We start from the raw sequence: 22,468 nt of genomic DNA, 5'->3' as shown, positions 1-22,468 counted from the left end.
ACTACAAGGGGGAGGAATGCAAGCCAAAATAGGAAAAGAACAATTGTGACACTATACCTCGGGGGAACACCCTGCATCCTTATAAAATGATTGTGTGGTATCCAATGCAAAGTTTGTCATGTCCAGTGTCTTTGGAAGGCTTATGATGCACTGAGCATTGTTGTTCTAGTAATGTTATAGGTTGCAATTTCATGTATATAGTTATGAGGCTGAAAATGTGTCCTCATGGTTTAAAAATAAGCCCAGGCAAAAACTCCAAGAGCAGAGGGGCAGTTCACATATCAGGGCATGTATGGGACATACCCAGCCCAGCCACACAGGAACAAAGGACACTAACCTAGGCAGCAACAAATGATTGGTTGGACTCTTAAGTGAGTCACCCCCCCATTCCTTGGTCAGTTTGGAACTACTGATGAGGTAATGCTCACCTGACTCTGAAGGGGGGGGGGGGCGGGGGCAAAGCCAAGAGGGAAGAAAGGACATGATAAAAGGGAAGGGAGAGACAGACATATTTGCCATGCTCTCTCTCCCACCTCCATCTACAGATACCACCAACTGACTGAAGTCCTAATCAAAAGGGGAGAGCCTGGCTGAAAGGCAGCCAGCCAGCGGTGAGAAGCATCTAAGTTTGTAAGAGTACTGAAAGTGCTAAGATCAGATTAAAATGTGTTTTGCTTTTATTTCATTTGACCAAATCTGACTTGTTATGCTTGGACTTATAATCACTTAAAATCTATCCTTAGTTAATAAAACAGTGTTTGTTTATTCTACCTGAAGCAGTGAATTTGGTTGGACGTGTCAGACTCCTCTTGGGATAACAAGCCTAATGCAGATCAATTTCTTCGTTAAATTGACAAACTCACATAAGCTTGCAGCATCCAGGGGTCATAACTGGACACTGCAAAACAGAGGCTCCTAGGATTGTGGCTGGGACCAGGGGTATTGGCTAGTGTTATTTGGTTGCACAATCAAGCAGCGCCTGGCCAAAAGTGCTCACTCATGTAGCTGGGAGCAGCTTACATGCTAGAGGCTGTGTGTGAACAGCCCAGGAGTGAGGGTTCTCACAGCAGAGCAGGGTAAGGCTGACTCCCAGAATCAAGGATTGGAGTGACCTAGCAGATTACTGGTCCAGATAATGTCAGGGGAACATCACAATATTTAGATAAATACATTCAAGTTAGCAGGGCCTGATAAGTACCTTAGGATGAATTTTAAGGAACCAGCTGAAGCAATCTCCAAGAACACATGAGGATAAGTTTCAGAGAAGCAGCTGTTAGTCTGTATCTGCAAAAAGAAAAAGGAGGACTTGTGGCACCTTAGAGACAAAAAATGTGAGCATAAGATTTCGTGAGCTACAGCTCACTTCATTGGATGATGAAGTGAGCTGTAGCTCACGAAAGCTTATGCTCAAATAAATTTGCTAGTCTAAGGTGCCACAAGTCCTCCTTTTCTTTTTATGAGGATAAGTGAGGTTCTCACAAAGATGGAGAAGAGCAAACATAGGACTATCTTTTAAAAAAGGGAACAAAGAAGACCTGGGAAATTAAAGACCAGTCAGCCTAGCTTTGATACTCAAAGATGCTGGAACAAGTTATTAAGCAAACAATTTGTAAGTAGCTAGAAGGATATTAGAGTTAAGGAACAGCCAACTAAGCATGCCAAACCAGCCTAATTTGCTTCTTTGACAGCGTTACTGGCTTAGGGGATGGCGCAAAGCAGCAGACATGTATTTTGATTTTAGTAAGGCTTGACAGTCCCACATAACATTCCCATATGTGAAGTAGGAAGTGGGGTCTAGATGAAGTTATGAGGTAGACGTACAACCAGTTGTACGACTACTTGAATAGCAGCTATCAGTGGCTCAGTGTCAGGACATATCTACTGGTCTTCCACAGGGGTCACTCCTGGTCTGGTACTATTCAATATTTTCATTAATGACTTGAATAATGGAATGGAGAGTATGATTATAAAATTTGCAAATGACACCACTAGAAGGGGTTGTGCAAGCATTTGCAGGTGGTTTAGAATTCAAAATTATCTTGACAAATTGGTCTGAAGTCAACAGGATACAATTCATTAAAGACAAGTGCTTCACTTAGGAAAGGGGGGAAATCAAATGTACAACTACAAAATGGGGATAACTAGCTAAGCGGTAGTACTGTTAAAGGATCTGGGACTATAATGGATCACAAATTGATTATGAGTCAGCAATGTGATGCAGTTGTGGAAAAGGGCTAGTATTCTGAGATCTACTAACAGAAGCGTGGTGTAAGACAGGTGGTAATTGTCCCACTCTGCTTAGCACTGGTGAGCCCTCAGCTGGAATAGTATCCAGTTCTGGGTGCTACCCTTTAAGATGTGGGCAAACTGAAGAGAATCCAGAGAAGAGCAACAAAAATGATGAAAGGTTTAGAAAACCTGATCTATGAGGAAAGGTTAAACTCTTCATGTTTAGTCTTGGGGGAAAAAAGCAGCTGTAAGGGGACCTGATAGTCTTCAAATATGTTAAGGGCTGTTATCAAGAGGACTATGATTGAAGGTTCTCCATCTCCACTGAGTTAAAACCAGAAGTAAGGAGCTTAATCTGCAGTAAGGGTAGTTAAATTCTGGAATAGACTTCCAAGGGAATTTGTGGAATCCCCATCATTGGAGGTTTTTAAGACCAGGTTAGACAAACACCTGCAAGGATGGTCTAGGTTTACTTGGTCCTGCCTCAGCACAGGAGGCTGGATTTGATTACTTCAATGTCCTGGCCAGCCCTACATTTTTATGCTTCTGTGAAAATCAGTACTAAAAGATAGTTGAAATAAAAACAAAGAAAGCTGAACTACAAAAGATTATGCTCAAGTGTAATGAGTGACTAGCCAAGCAATGAAATTCGGGTAAGAGCAACAGTGCTTAGTAGAACCTTAGTCCTAGCCACCTCCAGGCATGCTTTACTTGACCCCCCCACCCCCTTAAAAAAAAAAAAAAAAAGAGTTTTGCCTTAAGGCATACTTTCAGGGTAGCTTTGTTTCTCAAAATTAAATAAAGGACTGCACAGAGGAACGAATATACATCTACATCCAAACAAACACCTTTACAGTATAAAGCCAGAATACCTAATACTTGTAAATAGGGTCAAACACACAAACAAAAACCTTCACCTTTAATGTAATTCACAACTCAGTAATATTATTAAATACACAGTACACCTTCAACATCTAATGCTGAAAGTAAATGCTTAGAATTTGTAAATTCTACTCAAGTTTCTTTAGTCATTTATACACATTTTTGGTTTATGCACCAAAAATGCAAGACCAACAAACATCAAGTGAGTTTGAACATAGGTGAGAAAGTGTTTTCTAATGTCACTCTAATGTTCAGTCTCAAAAGTCTTTTTACACACCCCAGATCTCAATACTTACTGCATTATTTATTAGATAAGTAGTATCTTCCACATCCAGCACCATTTTTAGACACAGCAGTGTGATATAAATCCAACAAGTCACTAGGCAGAAACAAGCAGCAGGTTTGAGTTTGACTCTGTAGAAAACCGGGTTACATAAACAAGCTGCTATTCTGCATAAGCTCACAGCTCCTGTGAAGCTCCATACAGAAAACCAAAACAAATTAATTTAGGAGGATGTCATTCTTAAATAGGATTTGAGTCAGGTTTGACCAGAAGAAATACCTATTCAATTCAGTTCAGACAACTACCAAAAAGGTGAAAATGTAACTCTCCACTGTACATAATGCAACACACACACACACCCCCTACCTATTCTGAGGGGGGAACCCTCCACATACTTAATACACATAAGTCAAATAATTAATTTTGGATGCAGCTCTTGTTAAAATGTCATACACCCTGGTACAAGCAAAACTCCAAACTAAACTATTTCAGATACAAGAAAATTCAAAGCTTTTAATCTCAAAGTCTACTTCCCCCCCCCCCAGGGTAAAATTAGATTCAGTACTTTTCAGAAAAATGTGTCTTTGAAGAAGCTTCTAGTAAGAATTTCAAGACAATGACTTTAAAATAGTACTTTCTTCCAACAGGAATGATCAGAAGGGCTACTTTTTTGTTACACATGCAGACACTTATTTTGCACTTATATGCCTTATTTTCTAAACAAGGCATGAACTACAGTATTTATGGATTTAGTACAAGCTCACATATCATACAATTTTTTATTCTAGCTAGAGAGATAACTGGTATGGGATATGACTGCATGGTAGCTGCTGTAAACTCTCTCCAGTTTAGTGGTTGCCACTGGAAAGAACAAAACTCCCCTCTTTTATAGAAGTCTACATTTAGACTTTCCATCAAATGGATGAAATGAAAAAAGTACTTAAAGATCTTTAGACTTCAGCTAGACAAAGGTATTGACATTTAACCTATGCAACCCACTGACCCTTCACTATTCCAATTTACCCAATCTAAAGTTTGTCTCAACTTCAACCCCCAGCATCAAACTATTTTTGGTTGAATCACATGTAGGATAGGGAGACAAAATTCAAATGGTTGATGTGAATAAGACTGCTCTTTTAAAGAAGAGGTGTAATTCTTCAGTCTTTATTAGGAGACCATGGTATAGATTTGTAACTGACTTAAGCTATTTTCCCCACAAGAGTTTAATTAAGAATTCCAGAAATTCTTATACCTGGCCAAATCAAACCAGTTTCCTTTATATAAAGCTAACTACTTCACATCTCCACTGATCCTTAGCAATCCAGAGATCTGTCCATGCGATGTGTGGGATGAGTGTTTTAAAATGTAAAGCACCAAAAACAGATGGCAGCACATCCCAATCAATGTCAATGTTATATTAAGAGGCTCTTCACTGACCAATTTGTATTAAAACAGTCTTGGAAAAAAATCCAAGGTACACTAATCCGATAGAAGGATAAAGACAAATGTGCCATCTGGTCTTATAGCTCTAGCTTTTAAAAGAGGCACATCCCTACTGAGTGTCCTATAAACAAAAAAAACACCTCACACCAGTTATGGTAATGTTCTATATAATGCAATTTGAGAGAAGACATCTTAGTCTGAAAAGAGTTTATCCATTTTAAAATAGACTTTGGTCATCAAATGACACTGTTGTGTAGTCATAAGGTTAGAGGAGTGAAGCAATTTGTACATTGCTAGCATGCAGAGAAGCCCATTTATTTCCTCTAAGGCTTTGTCTACACTGGCACTTCATTGGCAAAATTGTGTCATTTGGGGTGTTAAACAAAAAACCCACCACCCCCGAACGACAAAAGTTTTTACCAAAGAAAGGCTCGAGTGTGAACAGCTCTGTCAGCAGGAGAGAGCTCTCCTGCTGACAAGCAGTAGCCACACTGCATGCCTTTTAGTGGTATGGTTGTGGTGGCACAGCTGTGCCACTAAAAGCCTTGTAGTGTAGCCATAGCCTTAGGCTGCTGAGGAAGGGGGTTAAGCTGGATATGTTCACAGTTTTTAAATTATGGGATATATGCTCAGAGCATTGTGGACACTAAAAATAAAAAAGTTAAGTAGGCATCTTGCTTGAAGCCAAATATTTTGTGTTTCAACTCAAACTAGTGCTACATCAACACTATTTGAAAGCTAAAAAGCTTATCCTTAATCCCCTATTCTCTTCAAGTGCTTTTATTTAAAGTGTACCATTACTTCATTCCACACACAGTCTCCCTCCTTCAAGAAGTTCTAGGGAAGCAGCTTTTTAAATATATTAACCTAAACTTGTGCAAACAGTATTCCCCCTTTAGGCTTGTTTTAAATCCACATTACTTATAACTTCTTGGATGATTGAAAGTGAAAATTTAAAATCCCAGTTACTAACTACTGTTTATGTTCTATTTCTCTTGATTTTTTAGGATGTACAAAGCATTTTTACTTCTAATTTAGCACGCAATGTTTGGTTCTCTAATTGCAGGGTAATGTTGGTCTAAAACTGTTCATGGATTTTTATTTTTTTTTTTAAAAAGACAGTCACCACATTTTACCTATGTTTAGTTCTGTGTAAAAGCTTGGTCAGTTTAAACATGGGGCCTAAATTTAAATGGATAATTTTCAGTTTAGTGGTCAAAAATCTCCCTGCTCCAGGAGGATGGAGTTGGGCACCTTAAACAGCGATTTCAGTGGTGCTCAGCACCACTGTCTTCCATAGCAATTGTAGTTACTCAGTGTCAGGCCATTTATAACACTCTGTATTACCACTGTCTCTAGATGACATTTTGGTACCTTACTGCAGGCACTCTAGTTTAGTTCTGGCCCGTGATTGTTCACACTGTAATTAGCAGATGGGTTATGTTGAAACATTATCTCCTCTCACACATCCATTTGCGAGAACACAGCAATGGGGCTGATCACTGCAGCTATGACTATTTGCACCAGCTGGGAATGTGCCCCTATAGTACTGAAAAAAAGATAAGCTCTTCTTGTTAATTTTATGACATGGCTCTTTTTGTAAGAAAGACACAAAGTAGTAGGGGGACAGTGAACAATGATGGCCAATAGCCATGGATTTTTAAAAAATGATTAAAAAACTCATCTCTGCCACCTACAACTATAGTGCAGCAGAAACAGTTGCCTTCAGTTATCTGGTAAATAAAAAGTTTTATGGCTGACAACCCACTTTTGAAGTGTGATCATAATTAGGAAAATAATTATGACCAATGTCTACCAACCCTTACCTGCTTAGGATTATGTCTACACTATGAAATTAGGTTGATCTTCTAGAAGTTGATTTTTAGAAAATGATTTTATACAGTTGATTGCATATATCCACACTAAGCGCATTAAGTCGGTGGAGTGTGTCCTCACTACCGTGACTAGCACTGATTTACAGAACGGTGCACTGTGGGTAGCTATCCCACAGTCTCCACCACCCATTAGAATTCTGGGTTAAGCTCCCAATGCCTAATGGCGCAAAAACATTGTCGCAGGTGGTTTTTGGTCCATGTCGTCAGTTGCCCCTTCCTCCATGAAAGCAACGTCAGACAATCGTTTTGTGCCTTTTCTCTGTGCAGATGCCATACCACGGCAAGCATGGAGCTACCCACAGTGCACTGCTCTGTAAGTCAATGCTAGCCACAGTAGTGAGGATGCACTCCACTGACTTAATGCACTTAGTGTGGACATATGCAATCGACCGTATAAAACTGAATTCTAAGAATTGACTTCTATAAAATAAGTCAGCAATAACCCAAATCGGAGTTCTGCCTGCACAGATTCTTCTCCCCATACAGCAATCAGGTCCAGTGTCTCCCTTTTGGTCCACGCTGGAGCTAGTTTGCGATTCTGGGACTCCATGGTTACCTGTGCTGCCGAGCTCGCCACACTGACCAAACAGGAAATGAAATTCAAAGATTCCCGGGGCTTTTCTTGTGTACCTGGCTAGTGCATCGGAGTTGTAAGTGCTATCCAGAGTGGTTACAATGGAGCACTCTGGGATAGCTCCTGGAAGCCAATCAATATGTACCCACACTACCCCAAATTCAACCCAGCAAGGTCGATTTTAGCACTACTCCCCTCATTGGGGAGGAGTACAGATGTTGATTTTAAGAGCCCTTTAGGTTGACGGAACAGGGTTGGTTGTGTGGACGCAGTCATTTTTAAAATCAACCTAATGCAGCTAAATTTGACCTAACCCTGTAGTTTAGACCAGGCCTTAAATTTATGATGCAAAACCAAAAAGTTTATGCTCCATTCTGCATCAGTATAGCATAAATTGGTGTTAAAACAGCTCACCTCTAGAATTTCCAGTGCTCATGAATTATGATGTCTAACAATTCCAAGGGATAACTCCAAAACCTAAGTAAAGTACCCACTAATACTGGCCAACATATCCAGACCACAGTTGCCAACTTGCATGTGGTAAATACACACCCCAACTTTCACAATAAGCCAAAAAAATCAAGGTATCCCATTTCAAAACAAGACCAAAACAAGCCACTCCCTAAGAACCCCAACACTATGTGATTAGATCCCTCTGGTGTGCAGCCTGGGACTGTTGTGTTGGGCCCACTGTGCACCCTGACTCTCCCTCCCTTCCCCTGCTTGCCTGTGGCTGATTGGGGGGGGGGGGAAGAAAGTGTGGAAAGCAACAAGCTACAAGTCAAAAACTAGGCAACAAGCAACTCACAAGCTAATTAAGTCAAAAACCAAGCCCAATTTCTGCATTCCCCCTCCCATGGGTTTGGCATGTCTGAGCCACACAGGAGAAAATTTAGGAGTTAATTGTGTCACCAACTTTTCCCTTGTTTTTATTATACTCTTTAGTGGAAAGCTTCCACAGAGTGGAGGTATCAGCCATATATATTTGTATTAGATTATAAACTCTTCAGGATAGGGACTGTTTTGCTATAGGTTTGACAGTCATAATTTCCCACTATCAGTCTATTTCTCTCCCAAATCTTACAGTTCAGGTGGGTATATAAAAACAGACTGACTAGTTCCTAATCTCAAAATTGAATTACCAGCTAAAAAATGTCTCCTGAAATTCAAATGTCATTGCAGATGCAGTCTATAGCAGTGGTTCTCAACCAGGGGTTGGGGAGCCCCCGGAGGACCACAAGCAGATTTCAGGGGGTCCACCAAACAGAACCATTGTTAGACCTGCTGGGGCCCAGGGCAGAAAGCCTAAGCCCTACTGTGCAGGACTGAAGCCCAGGGCCCTGAGCCCTGCCACCCAGGGCTGAAGCAGATGCCTGAGCAACTTGGCTCCACAGGGTGCCCTGAGGCACAGGGCCCCAGGCAATTGCCCTGCTTGCTACCCCTGGCTTTTATATGCAGAAAAAACAGTTGTGGCACAGGTGGGCCATGGTGTTTTTACAGCATGTTGGGGGTTTAAGAAAGAAAAAAGGTTGAAGTTTTCATTAACTGGAAGAAATAAAGTAACTAATTTACAAATATTTTAGATAGCCCCATGAGATTTTGAACAACATTTCTGAATCTAAAGGTAGGCATCCTAATCCATATTTAGGCATGAAATAAGCTGATTTCCCCCCCCCCCCCCGAGGTGATCTTAGCTCCCATTAACACTTGACTTGTGGGTGCTCAGCACCTCTGGGGGGGGAAAAAAAAAAAAAAAAATCAAGCTACCTATTTAAATGCATAGTTTTAGGTACCCTAATTAGCAGCACATGTATGTTCTTCAGGGGTGAAAGTAATAAATTCTTACTAGTGTGGGACTGGGGTCAGTGTCCCCAGCCAGCCCATCTATGCTGTCTGCGGCTCCAGAGGCGATTTTAAAGGACCCAGGGCTCTGGCTGCTGCTGTGGTAGCAGTGACAGTGGCTGAAAGCCCCAGGCCCTTTTAAATCACCGACCCCAGGGCAGTTGCCCTTTTGCCTCCCTGGTCAGTGGGGAGGGGGGGAAGCGATGTTAAAGTGTGGGCTGCCTACAGGCTGGTACTGGTACACTGTACCAGCCTGTACTGGTTCATTTTCACCTCTGGTGCTCTTCCTTATCACCAGTAGCAATTCAACATACTAGACTATTGTGTTTCAAGAAAAATATATAATTGCTACTAAAGATGGCAGCTGTCTTGTAAGCTAAAAGAAAGATCATAGAGCAGGAGTTTACACAAAGTTATTGTCGGCTAAACATTCAGGACAAAAAACCTGTTGGTCTGGATTAGTGGCTGTTAGATATCTGAATTTTTATTTTTGGTTTCATTCTTGCAGTTAAGACTCTGCATGATTTATAAATCAAAGTAAATTTGAAATTAAAGTAGTCAGAATAGAGACAGGACACAAAAGGTCATTTCTAGTCATATTTAACCAAAATATTGCAATACTCCAGTTAGCAAACTTAATCTGGGATTCAGATTAATTTGGAACAATTGATCAATCTGGACCCAAACCGAAATCTTCCATGTGCTGCTTAAAAAAAGCCTGCTTTTGCAACAATTCTTTGCTATATGTAGTTAGCTAGATTTAGGGTAGAATGCCAAAATTCACAAAGATAGAAAAAGGATTTACTTGAATAGGTGCTATAAAACAGATATTTACTGTAAATAAAACACAGGAACAAGCCCACATGAGAAGATGCACTTGAGGGTTTTGGATTCTGGTTTCCAAGAAAAAAAATTGCTTAGTTTATTAAGTGCTGTATTTTCATAGCAAAATTGCACAGCAGATACAGTATAAAGTTGCGAAATCCAGTATGTCTTTCCAGTATCTACTTCCCCAAACTTCATCAGCAGAAGTCTGATACTGTATTTAATGCAGCTCTCATTTCATGGAGAAACTGCCTCCCTGCATCCCTTGGACAAGAATGATAAGTTAAGGTCCCCCACCAAAAGGGTGGAGTTTTTACATGGTCTATGGGCTCTGGCAAATTCTGATGTATGAACAGAGGAACAATCTTACAGTCCTTACTCAGAAAAAACACCCATTTGAGTCAAGTGAGAGATAAATGGAAAAATATTTTAATGTTCACATTTTCCATTGTTTCAAAGTTACATGAACTGGCAAAGATGTAAACACAGGCAACATGGAAAGAACAAGCAACAGTGTTTCTAGACATTTGTTTAGATTAACCTGATCAACCATCTTTGACTAAAGAGGGTACTACTAAAAACAAGAGCCACCAAAAACTTCAAGTAAAGAAACTGAAGAATTTGGGAAGTCTACTAGGCCTTCAAAGACAAGTGTGGCTAACGGGAAAGACATCACTCTGATCTGGACGTGGACAATTCACAAGTTTAAAACTGCAGACAATGGACTTTTCTGGAAAAAAAACTGCAAGTAAAGTGCAGACATTAACTGCTTTCCACTGCTCAACATGCTCCAAGAATCTCTTGGAAACTAGACACTATATAAGGCACACAAGACCTACCTGCCAATAAGAAAATATTTAGAACAATTGATTTCACCTTCATCCAGGCAGCCAGTCACATCCTCATTAGCAAAATAAAACTACTTGCAATGCTTTTTCCCCCTCTTTAAGTGGAAACTTCCTCAGAACCAGTTTCTGAAGACCTCTTCTGATAGTCCTCTTTACAATGTTATGAAATAATTGATACTATTCAGCTTCATGCTTTGCAATTACATTGTTTTTGAATAAGTCACACTTTTGATCAGATTTTGCATAAATTGGTTTACCAAATGGGAGAGTGGAAAAAAGTGTTTACTTGCCTGAACATCAAAATCTTGAAGAAGGCGAGTGATTCCCTGTGAAGAGAGATTTGTAACATATTAATGCAGATATGCATTGCAGCTGCAAAATTAGTCCAAGTATATACACTTAGTGAAGCTCCCAAATTTACAAAAGACCAAATTCTATAGCCACTCCCTCCCCCACCAAAATACAGTAAGACTTCCATTACCTTCAATGGGAGTTTTACTCAGCAAGTGAACAACTTAGCCCCAAGTATTTTACAGACACTAGTTATGCTTCGACAGATATACTTGCTTAATTTATAGCATGTATAGTGAAGTACAGAGAAGCTAATGATTAACCTAAAGTAATGAATTAAGTCAATGAACAAGTCAGAACTGAATAGAATCCAAGAATTTTAACTCCCATTCCTTGTTCTAGCAGCTAGACAGCACTCTTTTAAGGCTCCCCTACACTGGAAAGTTACATTATATTAGAATGCGAGGCCCCTTAGGGACTGCACGCAGGTTTTTGTGGGGTCATCAAGCAGGGAGGCCTCAGAAAGAAGAAAGGTTGAGAACCTCTGTTTGAACATGCGCTAATGTTTCACAGTTCATTCATGCAGCTGTTACTCATTTATGTGAATTTCCACTTAAGTCAGTCAATGAGACTACTTGTTTATTCTGAGGGTTAAATCTCTCCTGCCTTACACAGACAAGCATCGGATGAAGTGAGCTGTAGCTCACGAAAGCTCATGCTCAAATAAATTGGTTAGTCTAAGGTGCCACAAGTACTCCTTTTCTTTTTACAGACAAGGATTGTGATGCTTAACCCTGGTATTTACCTTATGGTTAGCCATCAACACTAAACAAGCCATTAAAGGCTGCCCAACACAAAGTAGGCATATGGTACCACTCCTCTACCTGCAAGCCAAGAGGCTTTATAACCTCCTTAAGACAATAAAGAGCTAAATGTACGCCACCTTAAATATTTCTACGTGCAATAAAATAAAGAATGTAGACATATTAGCTGCATATATTTTAAGAACAGAACTTAACTAGGAAGGAGAAAGTTTTGATATGGTGGCTGAGGACAATATGGATAAGAGCAGCAGGACCCTAGAACTCCATATTCATCAAGCTACGCTAGGGAAAGGGCTGAAAGGAGAAATATACATGCAAAAAAACCAGACACCCCCCCCACCCCCTGGAGGCAATGAGGCCCTAGAAGACTAAACCAGGATACTTTAGTGACTAACATTTTGGTCTTTACCAATGGCATCATGATAAATAACTATCAATTAGAAACACAAGCGAGGCCTCAATGGAATGATTGCTTTATCAGAAGTCTGAGTCTGGATTACAAGAGGGCTACAGAACCAAGCTATTTATATTGGTAGCTAGGCACTCTCTCATTGTGCAGTAAGATATCATATAATGTAAAGTTTGTAACTCCAAAAAGCATTAGTGTTTCAGGTTGAGAAGTTTCTGAAACCTCCAAGAGCTGGTCCTGTTAAAAATAAATAAAAATCCTATCTTGTAGGAATGGGTTTGGTTAGGTTATAACCAGGAACAATGTTATACATAGGAACAGGTCAGACAGCTCTGGAAATGTTAAGGGTAGAAAGCATAGCTATTTTGCTTATTCACCACAGGGTTTTGTGGTACTCTAGAGCTGGAAAGCAGGAAAATAATATGCATCCAGAGAGACTGTGTGCTACTTAGACTGCTTGTGTGTTTAGAACTAAGGTAGCATCTTGGGTCAGAACATGTATATATTCTTCTTTTACTCAATAAGACCAATTTTTTATCTGCCCATGGGGGGAGGGGTAGCTCAGTGGTTTGAGCATTGACCTGCTAAACCCAGGGTTGTGAGTTCAATCCTTGAGGGGGCCATTTAGGGATCTGGGGCAAAAATTTGGGATTGTTCCTGCTTTGAGCAGGAGGTTGGACTAGATGATCTTCTGAGGTCCCTTCCAACCCTGATATTCTATGATTCTGAGAGATCCAGAGAGTTCTGCAGTGTATTGTTAGAGATGTCAACATCTTTTAGAAATAAAACATGTTTAAGAGGAATCTTCAGTGATGACACGCTTAAGATCAGTGCTTCTCCTCTTATTTTAAATTCCAGGTGATATTCACATGAAAAGACGATCTTTGTTTCTGAAGAGATTTCCTGTTTTTATTGCCAACAATGTTTATATGAAAACAATTTGGAATCTGGGTAAGAGGAACAGAGAACTATTTTAGCACAACTGAAACAAAATGGTTTGTGAGTGGATTTCCAAAGTTTTGGAGTGTGTAATCTTAATGAAGGTCAGTGGATGAAAGTTACAAATCTAGGAATTAAGAGTTTAGCATGGGAAACAGTGCAGAAAGATGTCTAAGATTTACTGTTGCCAGGAATTACAGCCACATGTTAACAAGATTAAGAAGGGCAAATCTGAGGGATCCATTCATAGGCAATAGCGAATTATTTGCTAAGAATGTATTCCCATTACAGCAACTTTCCACTCAGAAAAAGAGAAGGCAAAATTTGCCTAGAATTGCAGATTAACAGAGCAATCTGGCCTACATCTTTTGAGACATTGGCGCTGCTTTATGGATCATTGGGATGAGATGTTCTAGGGATAGCGGTGCTTTCCATCCAAGTGTACAGGTGGTCTAGACTATTTATTAGAATGTGGAACCAGATCCACAGAAGCACACAGACTGTTAGTGCTATTCATGATTAGGATGGCCATTGAACTTGAATGCTGTGGACAAAAAAAAGTTTTAAAAAACCCACAAACACTCCAATACATGGGGGAAGACGACTAACATTAAAGTAGAAACAGTAAGGGTGTGTTTACAAAGTTTTTGTGCTGTTTTAAAGTGCTTCTATCAGTACAGCTTTTCTGTAAGTTTCAATAAATCTATATAAAATATATAAAACTGCATCCAAATTAGATGATTGCACCAGTGTAATTATCAGTTTCTAAACTGATAAAAGTGGCATAAAAATTATGCAGACCAGCCCTAAGCAGGAGGAATGGTTGAAAGAGGACTAGAACAGGACAACCTTCCTTGTGCCGTGTCATATTATGACCTGTATTAAGTTTTATTTACACAGATGAAGGAGGCAGGGGTGAGAAAAAAGGATTCATGTACAAGTTTGTTTTTGAATTAGAGGACTAGATAACAAGGCCCAGTCCTATTCTGATTTTCAGACACAGCAAGATCAGCCCCCAGTGTTTCCACATACCTAGCATTTGTCTTTATGACCAGAGTAAGAATTTTACAGTTTTTCATATGAAGAAAAATATGCAGTTCAAGCTAATCCCAAATTACAAAATGTAACTATTTAGTTAAAATTACCTCATCTTTCTCTACCAGAGGTTTCACCTCTGAGAGGTGAGCATCCTGGAGCTCCGTCGACATGGTTAGTAGCAGATATCTGCAAAGATCAAGAAAGCTTCAGAATATTTATGTTTTTATTTTATACCAAAGCATTTTAAACGAGAAGGAAAAAATAGAGACCACTTCCCAGAGTTTCAGATCGAAGATTGTGAATCTGCTGGGAAGTATACATACACACACTTTCTCCCCCACCCACACCCGTTAGAATATGAAGGTTACAAAATCAATTAACACTGCACAGAAGTGAGGCAGGGATTCTATAGCAAAAGATATGATGTGTTCATGTCACTCAAGGGTGTATCAAAATGTATGCACAAGGAGTCAGAATAAAGGTTACATAATCAAGGTTGTAGGGGTACTTACTTCTGATATGTCCTAATTGGAATATTTGATTTTTGTAACCCTAGTATTTTTTCAAAGCAGGCTTTCCCCATGTAGTTTTCTATATTTATGGAAGTGGGGGGAACAAATTCAAGTACATGTATAAGCCATCCTGCTCATTAGTTTGAATCTTGGACAGATTCACAGCACAGACCTCTACCACTTCAGCTAACAGAATAACCAGTAGCAAATGTAAACTTGATTTCCTCCATGTGGACAGCCACAAGAGGGATGTAACACACCCTGCTATTTGCTTGACAGACAGCAGAAGAAAGGTGGGAATCCAGATACTTGCATTCTGTTCCTGGTTCTGGGAAGGGAATGTAATCTAAGTGCAGAAGTAGGAGACCTCATAGCGAAGGATATGCATTTGGCACATTCAGTCTGAAAGTTAGTGTGGCTAAGTGGATAGGATTCTGGATTTATTCTACTGGATACCTTGGCTCTGCCAGAGATGACCTTGTGCTCAATAACATGGACAGAGAAGTGCACAGCAATATTAACATGACAGTGGTAGAGGTGCAGTCTGAACTCAAGTCATCTGGTTCCCAGACTAGTACATCTAAGATGGTATGTTTTTGATGTGGGAAAATAGGCTGGTGCAGGCAGTTTAAAGCTTGAGCCTAAACAGCGGTGACAGGATTTCCAGAAAACTAAGGAACAAGCGTTGAACAAGTTTGGCTGTGCAACGGCACAGCCAATTTCCAGGATTTAGGAATCTGAATTATAATTCATCCAATTTGGATGACTTTTCATAGGGGACAGTAATATTCCCAAAGCTATCCCTCTGTCAAATTTCAGTTCCAAATTTACTGCTCCAAATTCCCAATCCGTGATCATTTGTATTGCAGTAGCACCAGCAGATAGGGTAGGGGCAGACTAAGTAGCGTCCCACTAAGGGGCTTTCAATCCAAGTATGATTAAGTGCCAGCAGAGACACCCTGATCAGACATTTTTGCAGAATGACGACCGCAGGCCCAGCTGGAGGCAGTTAACCATTTTCTATTCAGGGATTATGGTTAAGGCTGTGGGTTTGTCATGGAGGTCACTGAAGTCAGATTCTGTGCTTTATGACCTCTGACTTCTACAGCAGTTGGGGTGCCTGGCTCAGGGGCAGCTCAGGCAACCCGAGCCAGTCGCACTGGATCGCTGCACCCCCACCTGCCCAGCAGGAGCAGAGTTTTGGTGTGAGAGGGGTGCTTACCTGGGGGGCTCCCTGGAAGTGGACATCCCCCTCACTCAGCTCCTAGGCGGAGGTGTGACCAAGCAGCTCTATGCACTGCCCCTGCCAGAGCAATGGCTTTGCAGCTCCCATTGGCCAGGAACCATTGCTGCTTCTGGGGAGCCCCCCAGGTAAGTGCTACCAGAGCCCACCTCACCTTGTCCGATACCCCCTGCCCCTCCCCACACCCAAACTGCTGCAAGGGGGTGTGGGGGGGGGGGGAGAACCAGGTAGGGAGCCTGCTGCACCTCCTCCCCAACACACGTTTTAGTCATGGGTATATAGTATAAGTCATGGGCCATGAATTTTTGTTCACTGCCCATGACTTGTACTAAAAATACCTGTGACTAAAATGTAGCCTTAATTATGAGCACCTGGGTGGTAATTACTGGGGCTAAGGATATAATTGGGAGGATATAATTAGAAGAAACAGAAAGCAAAAGCGCAATTGCACTAAGGAGGAAGGCTGCATGGAAAGCTCCTGCTACAAAGTGTGTTACGTTCTGGGTGTAAAAGTGCAGAGGAATAAAAGATAAACATGATGAAAGGGAAACAGCCTGGGCATGTTTATGACAGTGAGTTGAAACCAAGTACTAAAGCTATTCAAAGTGGTCAGACCAAAAAAAATTACTAGCATGACTAATTTCCATCCAATCTTGTTCTCTGAAATGGATTTACCATTTTTGCTTAATGTTTCCAGAAGAGTTTCAACTAAAGGTAGAGACTAGGAATAAAAAAATTCATCTAAAAAAAAGTCAGAAGTGTCAGCTGCCTTCATTTGCAGTTGCTTGTAGGGGAAAAATATTAGGCAACCGTGAGAATAGAAATCTATGCAATCAATACATAGTAAGCTACTGTTCACAGTAAATGCACTATTAAAAGCTAGAGATGAAAAAGCTGCAGCTTTTTCATTAAGATATTTCTCAATGGTCTAATAGCCCCCAAAAAAGAAAAAACCACACCTCGCTAAAACTGGGATACTGTGAAATAAAGTTAACTTTTCACTGAATTCTACAATATGGGACTGAAGAATGTAAAAAACAAAAGTGTCATGCTTTGCTACTAATCCATTAGTTTCAATTCATGTTCATAAAAGTAATGCAAGCATGTCTTCATGAAGGATTGTGAAAGGTCAGACTGCATTTTTCCCCAGCATTATTAGGTGGGAACCACACTACAACTTTTATTTTTGTGGTGGAAATACCCATAAGTTTTTTTGCATGGAATGGTTTAGGTCTCCAGGAGGTTAGACCACAAAAAAGGATTTAAAAAGCCATGCCAGAAAGAATACCTTAGATATCTTATGGCATCAAAATTGTTTTTGCAATAGTTCAAAGTTGTTACATGATTTTTGTAAAAAACTAAAGCTAGGAAGTGCTGACCAACATGCTTCTCCACTACTTCTGTGAAGATCTGAAAAGAAAAAGCTGTGTGTGTGTGTGTGTGTAACCAGGTGTATTTGATCTCTGGAAATCTACTGGATCTTCAAAGCATACTTTGCATCAGACCAGGTATTTCCGATTTAGTAGGTTTTCATTTTATCAATTAAGAGCACTTGAAAGATTCTCTACAAAAGCCAATATTCCTAATATAATTGGCATAATATTGTTCCACTGGTTTAAAGACTGAAGCACAAACAGTATCTGACTTCACTGAGCCAATTTATTGTCTGAAGAGAAAGTGGCTTGGGTGAAATGGTTTTGCACATGTTCACTGCAAGTTTCATTATGTTTAAATAGGTGCTTTGTGTTGCCTTCTAATACTACACTGTAGCTTGTAGCTGATTTAACAGCATAAATTTCCTGGATCAAAATAGTTTGCTCTTGCACAAGTGCTCAATACACAAAGTTCATCTATATTTGCAAGCATTTGTGTAAAGTTGCCAGCACTGGGGGGAAAAAACAAAACCAAGGTTCTCATTTCACTTCACTAGTTCAGCTTTTGGGTCTATATTAATTGAACATCCTTGCAACATTCAGCAGTAGGCTCCCACAAACTTGAACCTGGTTATTAGATGCAATTCCAGCCAAGTTAAAGGATTAAATTTCAAAAGGCTTACACATGATTACGAGGAGAATTAAAGGCTTCATGCACCTTAAATACTGGAACAGAATCTTCTCAAAACTGATCATACAATCAGCGATTGCCAACTTGCAGGAGCAGAATCAGATTAGTTTATGGCAAGACAAGGGGAACAGGAAAGGAAACCTGTTCATCCATTACAATGGGGGTTCCAACAGAAAAGGTGGGGAATCTCATTCATGTTTTTAGGCCCCATCATGGTGTCATCGGCAGCAATCCCTAGATTCAAGGATGCTCTCTACCACAGATTTACATATGGGTCCTGAGAGGACTCAGGAGTCACATCCTGGAATATCAGATCCACCCACAACAGGTGCAGACATTTCCTGGCATGTCAGCTGCCTGCTGGGAGAAATCCTTGTTCCTTCCTTCTCTTTTCAGCTTCAAGGACAAGGTACTTCTGCTCAAAGCAGGCCACTGCCTGATGGAGGATGTGGTACCACTGAAGTCAGCTGGTAGCTTACTTCTCCCAGCTTGTGATGTCCACATCAGTTTTCTTGAGATATGCTTTGTTTGCCTTTGTAGCATTTCCTCTGGCCACCATGTGATCCCTGACCATAGGTGAGCTGAGAGTAGAGGTTTGGTATGGGAGGTGAGAGTCTGGCATTGGCATACAATATCCAGCCCAGCAGAGTTGATGCACGAGGATCATTGCTTCAATGAGATATGTCATAGAAAAAATCCAAACCAAGTAGAAGTTTAACAGGCAAAAATGACACTTTCACTATGTTTTCTGGGGCAAAACCATTCATGACTACTTTCAATTACACTGGTATCTGAATAAATACTTGAGAACAAACAGCCAGTGTTAACTCTTGTGATTTAGTGTTAGAGCCTCAGAGTCAAGTGATAATTGAAAAAGGATTCTCAAGTAAAGGGTTACTAGTCTTGAGATTCAAATTTTAACTCAAAGTGTGGCCCAAATGTACCTTCAAAAACTAAAACCAAAGAAACAAGAACTACATATTATCTTTAAATATCACTACTTAAGCCAATCAGGATTTTCTGGGGCCTGCCTAATGGTTACTGAACATTGGGGTTTGGCAATACAGTAGAACCTCAGAGTTACAAACTGACCAATCAGCCACACCCCTCATTTGGAGCTGGCAGCAGCACAGAGAGAGAGAAAAAAACAAATACCGTTTTCTACCAAACTACCAAAAAAATAAAGGGAAAGCAGCATTTTTCTTCTGCAGAGTAAAGTTTCAAAGCTGTATTAAGTCAATGTCTCACTGTAAAAGCTTTTGAACGAACAACATTTTGTTCAGAGTTACAAACAACCTCCATTCCCAGGATGTTTGTAATGGAGGTTCTACTGTACTATGATTCCATAACAGTAAACTCATTTATTCACAAAAAAAAATTGTGAACCACTGTTATTCTGCCAACATTATTAGACAGAGAAACCTTTCAGTATATTTTCATTTATTGCAAATTTGATAACTAAATGGAAGTCACCCTTTGGCAACTACTCCAGAAGCATTTCATGCACTATTCCAGTGGTTTTTGAACTGTAGGTTGGGACCTCAAAGTGGGTCATGACCCCACTTTAATGGGGTTGCCAGGACCAGCATTAGACTTGCTGGGACCTGGGGTTGATGCTGAAGTTGGGCCCCTTTCCCCCGCATGGAGAGATAGTAATTTTGTTGTCAGAAGAGGGTTGTGGTACAATTAAGTTTAATACCATGCAATAGTGCAAGGGTTTTCATTTAAAAAATAAGACACCAGTTCAAGTAATCAATGGGTCCTTTAAATAAGGTATAATGGTAGCAAAATCTTGTTTTCAAAGCCAAAATATTTTTAATGAAGATTTATACAATGTGGTAGTCAATTTGGAAAACCAACATCTTAGCTGACAATCTGCAAGTCCTGTGCCAAATAACATTATGCATACAGCATAAGCTGCCATAATGAGACTACTGTTTGTAATTGAGCCAGAAGCTGATCTTTAACTGGGTTTCTGCAAACCAATTCAACTCTGCAAGGATACTGAGCCACAGTATACTTCTATGAAATCATGCCTTCCAGAAATATCACATCCTTGCATGTAGGAGGCTAATCTGCCCAGACTCTTCTCCAGTCCGGTATTGTTTAATCCAGGGGTGGGCAAATGTTTTGGTCCAAGGGCCACATCTGGGTATGGAAATTGTATGGTGGGCCACAAATGCTCATGAAATTGATACAGGCTCCAGGCAGTGCTTACCTCAAGTGGCTCCTAGAAGCAGCAGCATGTCCCCCCTCCCAGCTCCTATGTGGAGGCATGGCCAGGCAGCTCTGGGTGCTGCCCCATCTGCAGGCGCCACCCCCTGCAGCTCCCATTGTCTGCAGTTCCCAGCCAATGGGAACTGTGGGGGTTGTGCTTGGGGCAGCATGCTGAGCCCCCTGGCTGCCCCTACATCTAGGAGCCAGAGGGAGGACATGCCACTGCTTCTGGGAGCCATGCAGAGCACAGAAAACCCCAACCCTGTTCTCTGGCTGGAGCTCAAGGGCCGGATTAAAAACATCTGAAGAGTTGGATGTGCCCCCCTGGGCTGTAGTTTGCCCACCCCTGATTTAACCTCTGAACTGTATGATTTTCACTATAATCTGTTATCCATGGTACTGTTCCACTGTAACCACTTCAGGGCAGAGACTAGATGCTATGCCTTTAAACTGGAAGCTCCTCTAGAACAGGATTCACTCTTAGCCTCATGCCCTATATTTTGACAGCAGTACATAGAATATATGGTTAAAACCTGTAAAGCTGGCAGTAAGCCACTACAGACTTCATTACAGGAGAAACACCCTACTTCTACTACATAAACATTAAGGAGTCTCAAACTCAATATTTATAAATTTAAATTACATAAACCCTCTGCTAAGTGAGAGAACTAAAGATATTCCTCAAAAGTATGGGTCCCTCCCCATTTAAAGATTGCAACTTCACTCATTACACACAAAATATCATTAAGTGGGCTTCCCACTATTCTTTATTGTGTACCTAAAGATGTGCTAGGCATCTCACAGCATAGAAAAGCCAGCCTCTGTCCAAAGAATAGAATGCAAACAGACAAACAGCAGAAGCAAGCCATTGTCCCTGCAGCTCACTAGTGCCATAGCATGTTCCTCTCCCCATTCATTTTTTGGGTCTGACTGTGGCTGATATTTCCAAGCTATATCTACTTGGGGGGGGGGGGGGGGGGGGGAAGAAAAATCAGATAATCTATCAAGGAACAACCCTCATGAGACAGTATGCCAAATCCAAATACATAGAATCACAGGAGCTAGAGAGGGAAGAGACCTATTTGGTTATCTAGTTCATGCCCCTGCCAGTTCAGAATTGCTCCATAGAGTATATTTTCTAAATGCCATACCAAAGTCTACACTGAAGGAACATTAATGTTGCAAAGTAAAGCACTCAAGTTACAAAATGCCAGAATTAAGGTTGGGTCTGCACCCTTAGTTTGTCCCCATCTTCTTATGAGTGCAGAGGGTAGTGCCTCAAGTTCCCTCTAAGCTGTGTGGCAGTACAGCAGGCTATCAAGGGCTGCTGCAGCCAGGGGAGAGGGCTGGGAGGAGTTCCCTCTCCCTGCCACAGCCCCAGGGCAGCCTGTACCCTGAACCCCTCATCCCTGGTCCCATCCTGGAGCCTGCACCCCCAGCCAGTGCCCACACCCCAACACTCTGCCCCAGCCCTGCATCCCCTCCCACACACATCTCCTCCATATTGGGTCACAACAAAATTTGTTCCGCACATGGAGGTAAAAAAATTAGAGGGTACATTGGTAGTGCCACATATTAAGGTTACCTGACACTTCCTGTTACAAGACTGATTTCAGTTGCTTATAACTTTGCCAAGTTAACCATTTGGATTGAAGTTTTCCCATGCTGGATGTCTCCCTCAGGCAGATTTTTTTGGGGGAAAACATGTTAAAACGTATTTTGCCCACATTAAATTCTGATGATTTTTCCTTTAGAGAGCTCTAGCACCCTGGTGTTCTGGACTAGAAACTTTAAATTTGGCAGATGGTGCTTGCATGTCAGGGATGTGCCTTCTGCTGCCCATGGTGGGGGGGGGGGGGAAGAAGAGAAGAGGGGGAAGGTGGGAGGACACACAAATTTGGCCAAGTTATAAGTCTTTGAAGAATTGTTGTTTGCACATGCTCAGTAGAAACTTAGATTTTACTTGCTAAAAAAAAATGACTGAAAATTCAGTCCTCATTGAGCATGCTCAAGCCTCTCTCAGCTCTTAGTACCGAATGAACTGCATATGTGCCCCACAAAACAATTGAGGATGCTTCAGCCCAGGACTAGAGGTGAGCTGGATTTTCCC

The 22,468-nt window shown here is 40.9% G+C and overlaps 1 protein-coding gene across 2 annotated transcripts in view; it reads right to left on the bottom strand.

Moving 5' to 3' along the window:
* NDRG1 (N-myc downstream regulated 1) overlaps window positions 1-22,468 on the bottom strand; it is a 66,584-nt gene that overhangs the window by 31,165 nt on the left and 12,951 nt on the right. Inside the window, exons 2-3 of one of the 2 annotated variants that reach the window (XM_037891980.1) lie at window positions 14,430-14,508; window positions 11,112-11,147 (exon numbers count right to left, since the gene is read on the bottom strand). The exons of the other annotated variant lie outside the window; for it this stretch is intronic. Coding sequence (XP_037747908.1) covers window positions 11,112-11,147; window positions 14,430-14,492 — 99 coding nt within the window. The 5' untranslated portion in view covers window positions 14,493-14,508. The remainder of the gene's footprint in view (window positions 1-11,111; window positions 11,148-14,429; window positions 14,509-22,468) is intronic. 2 annotated transcript variants of the gene reach the window in all.

Source organism: Chelonia mydas, chromosome 2 (assembly GCF_015237465.2).
Source record: "Chelonia mydas isolate rCheMyd1 chromosome 2, rCheMyd1.pri.v2, whole genome shotgun sequence".
Taxonomy (NCBI): domain Eukaryota; kingdom Metazoa; phylum Chordata; order Testudines; family Cheloniidae; genus Chelonia; species Chelonia mydas.
Note: the sequence above shows the minus strand (reverse complement) of the source record. Positions and strands in the feature narration are given on the sequence as shown.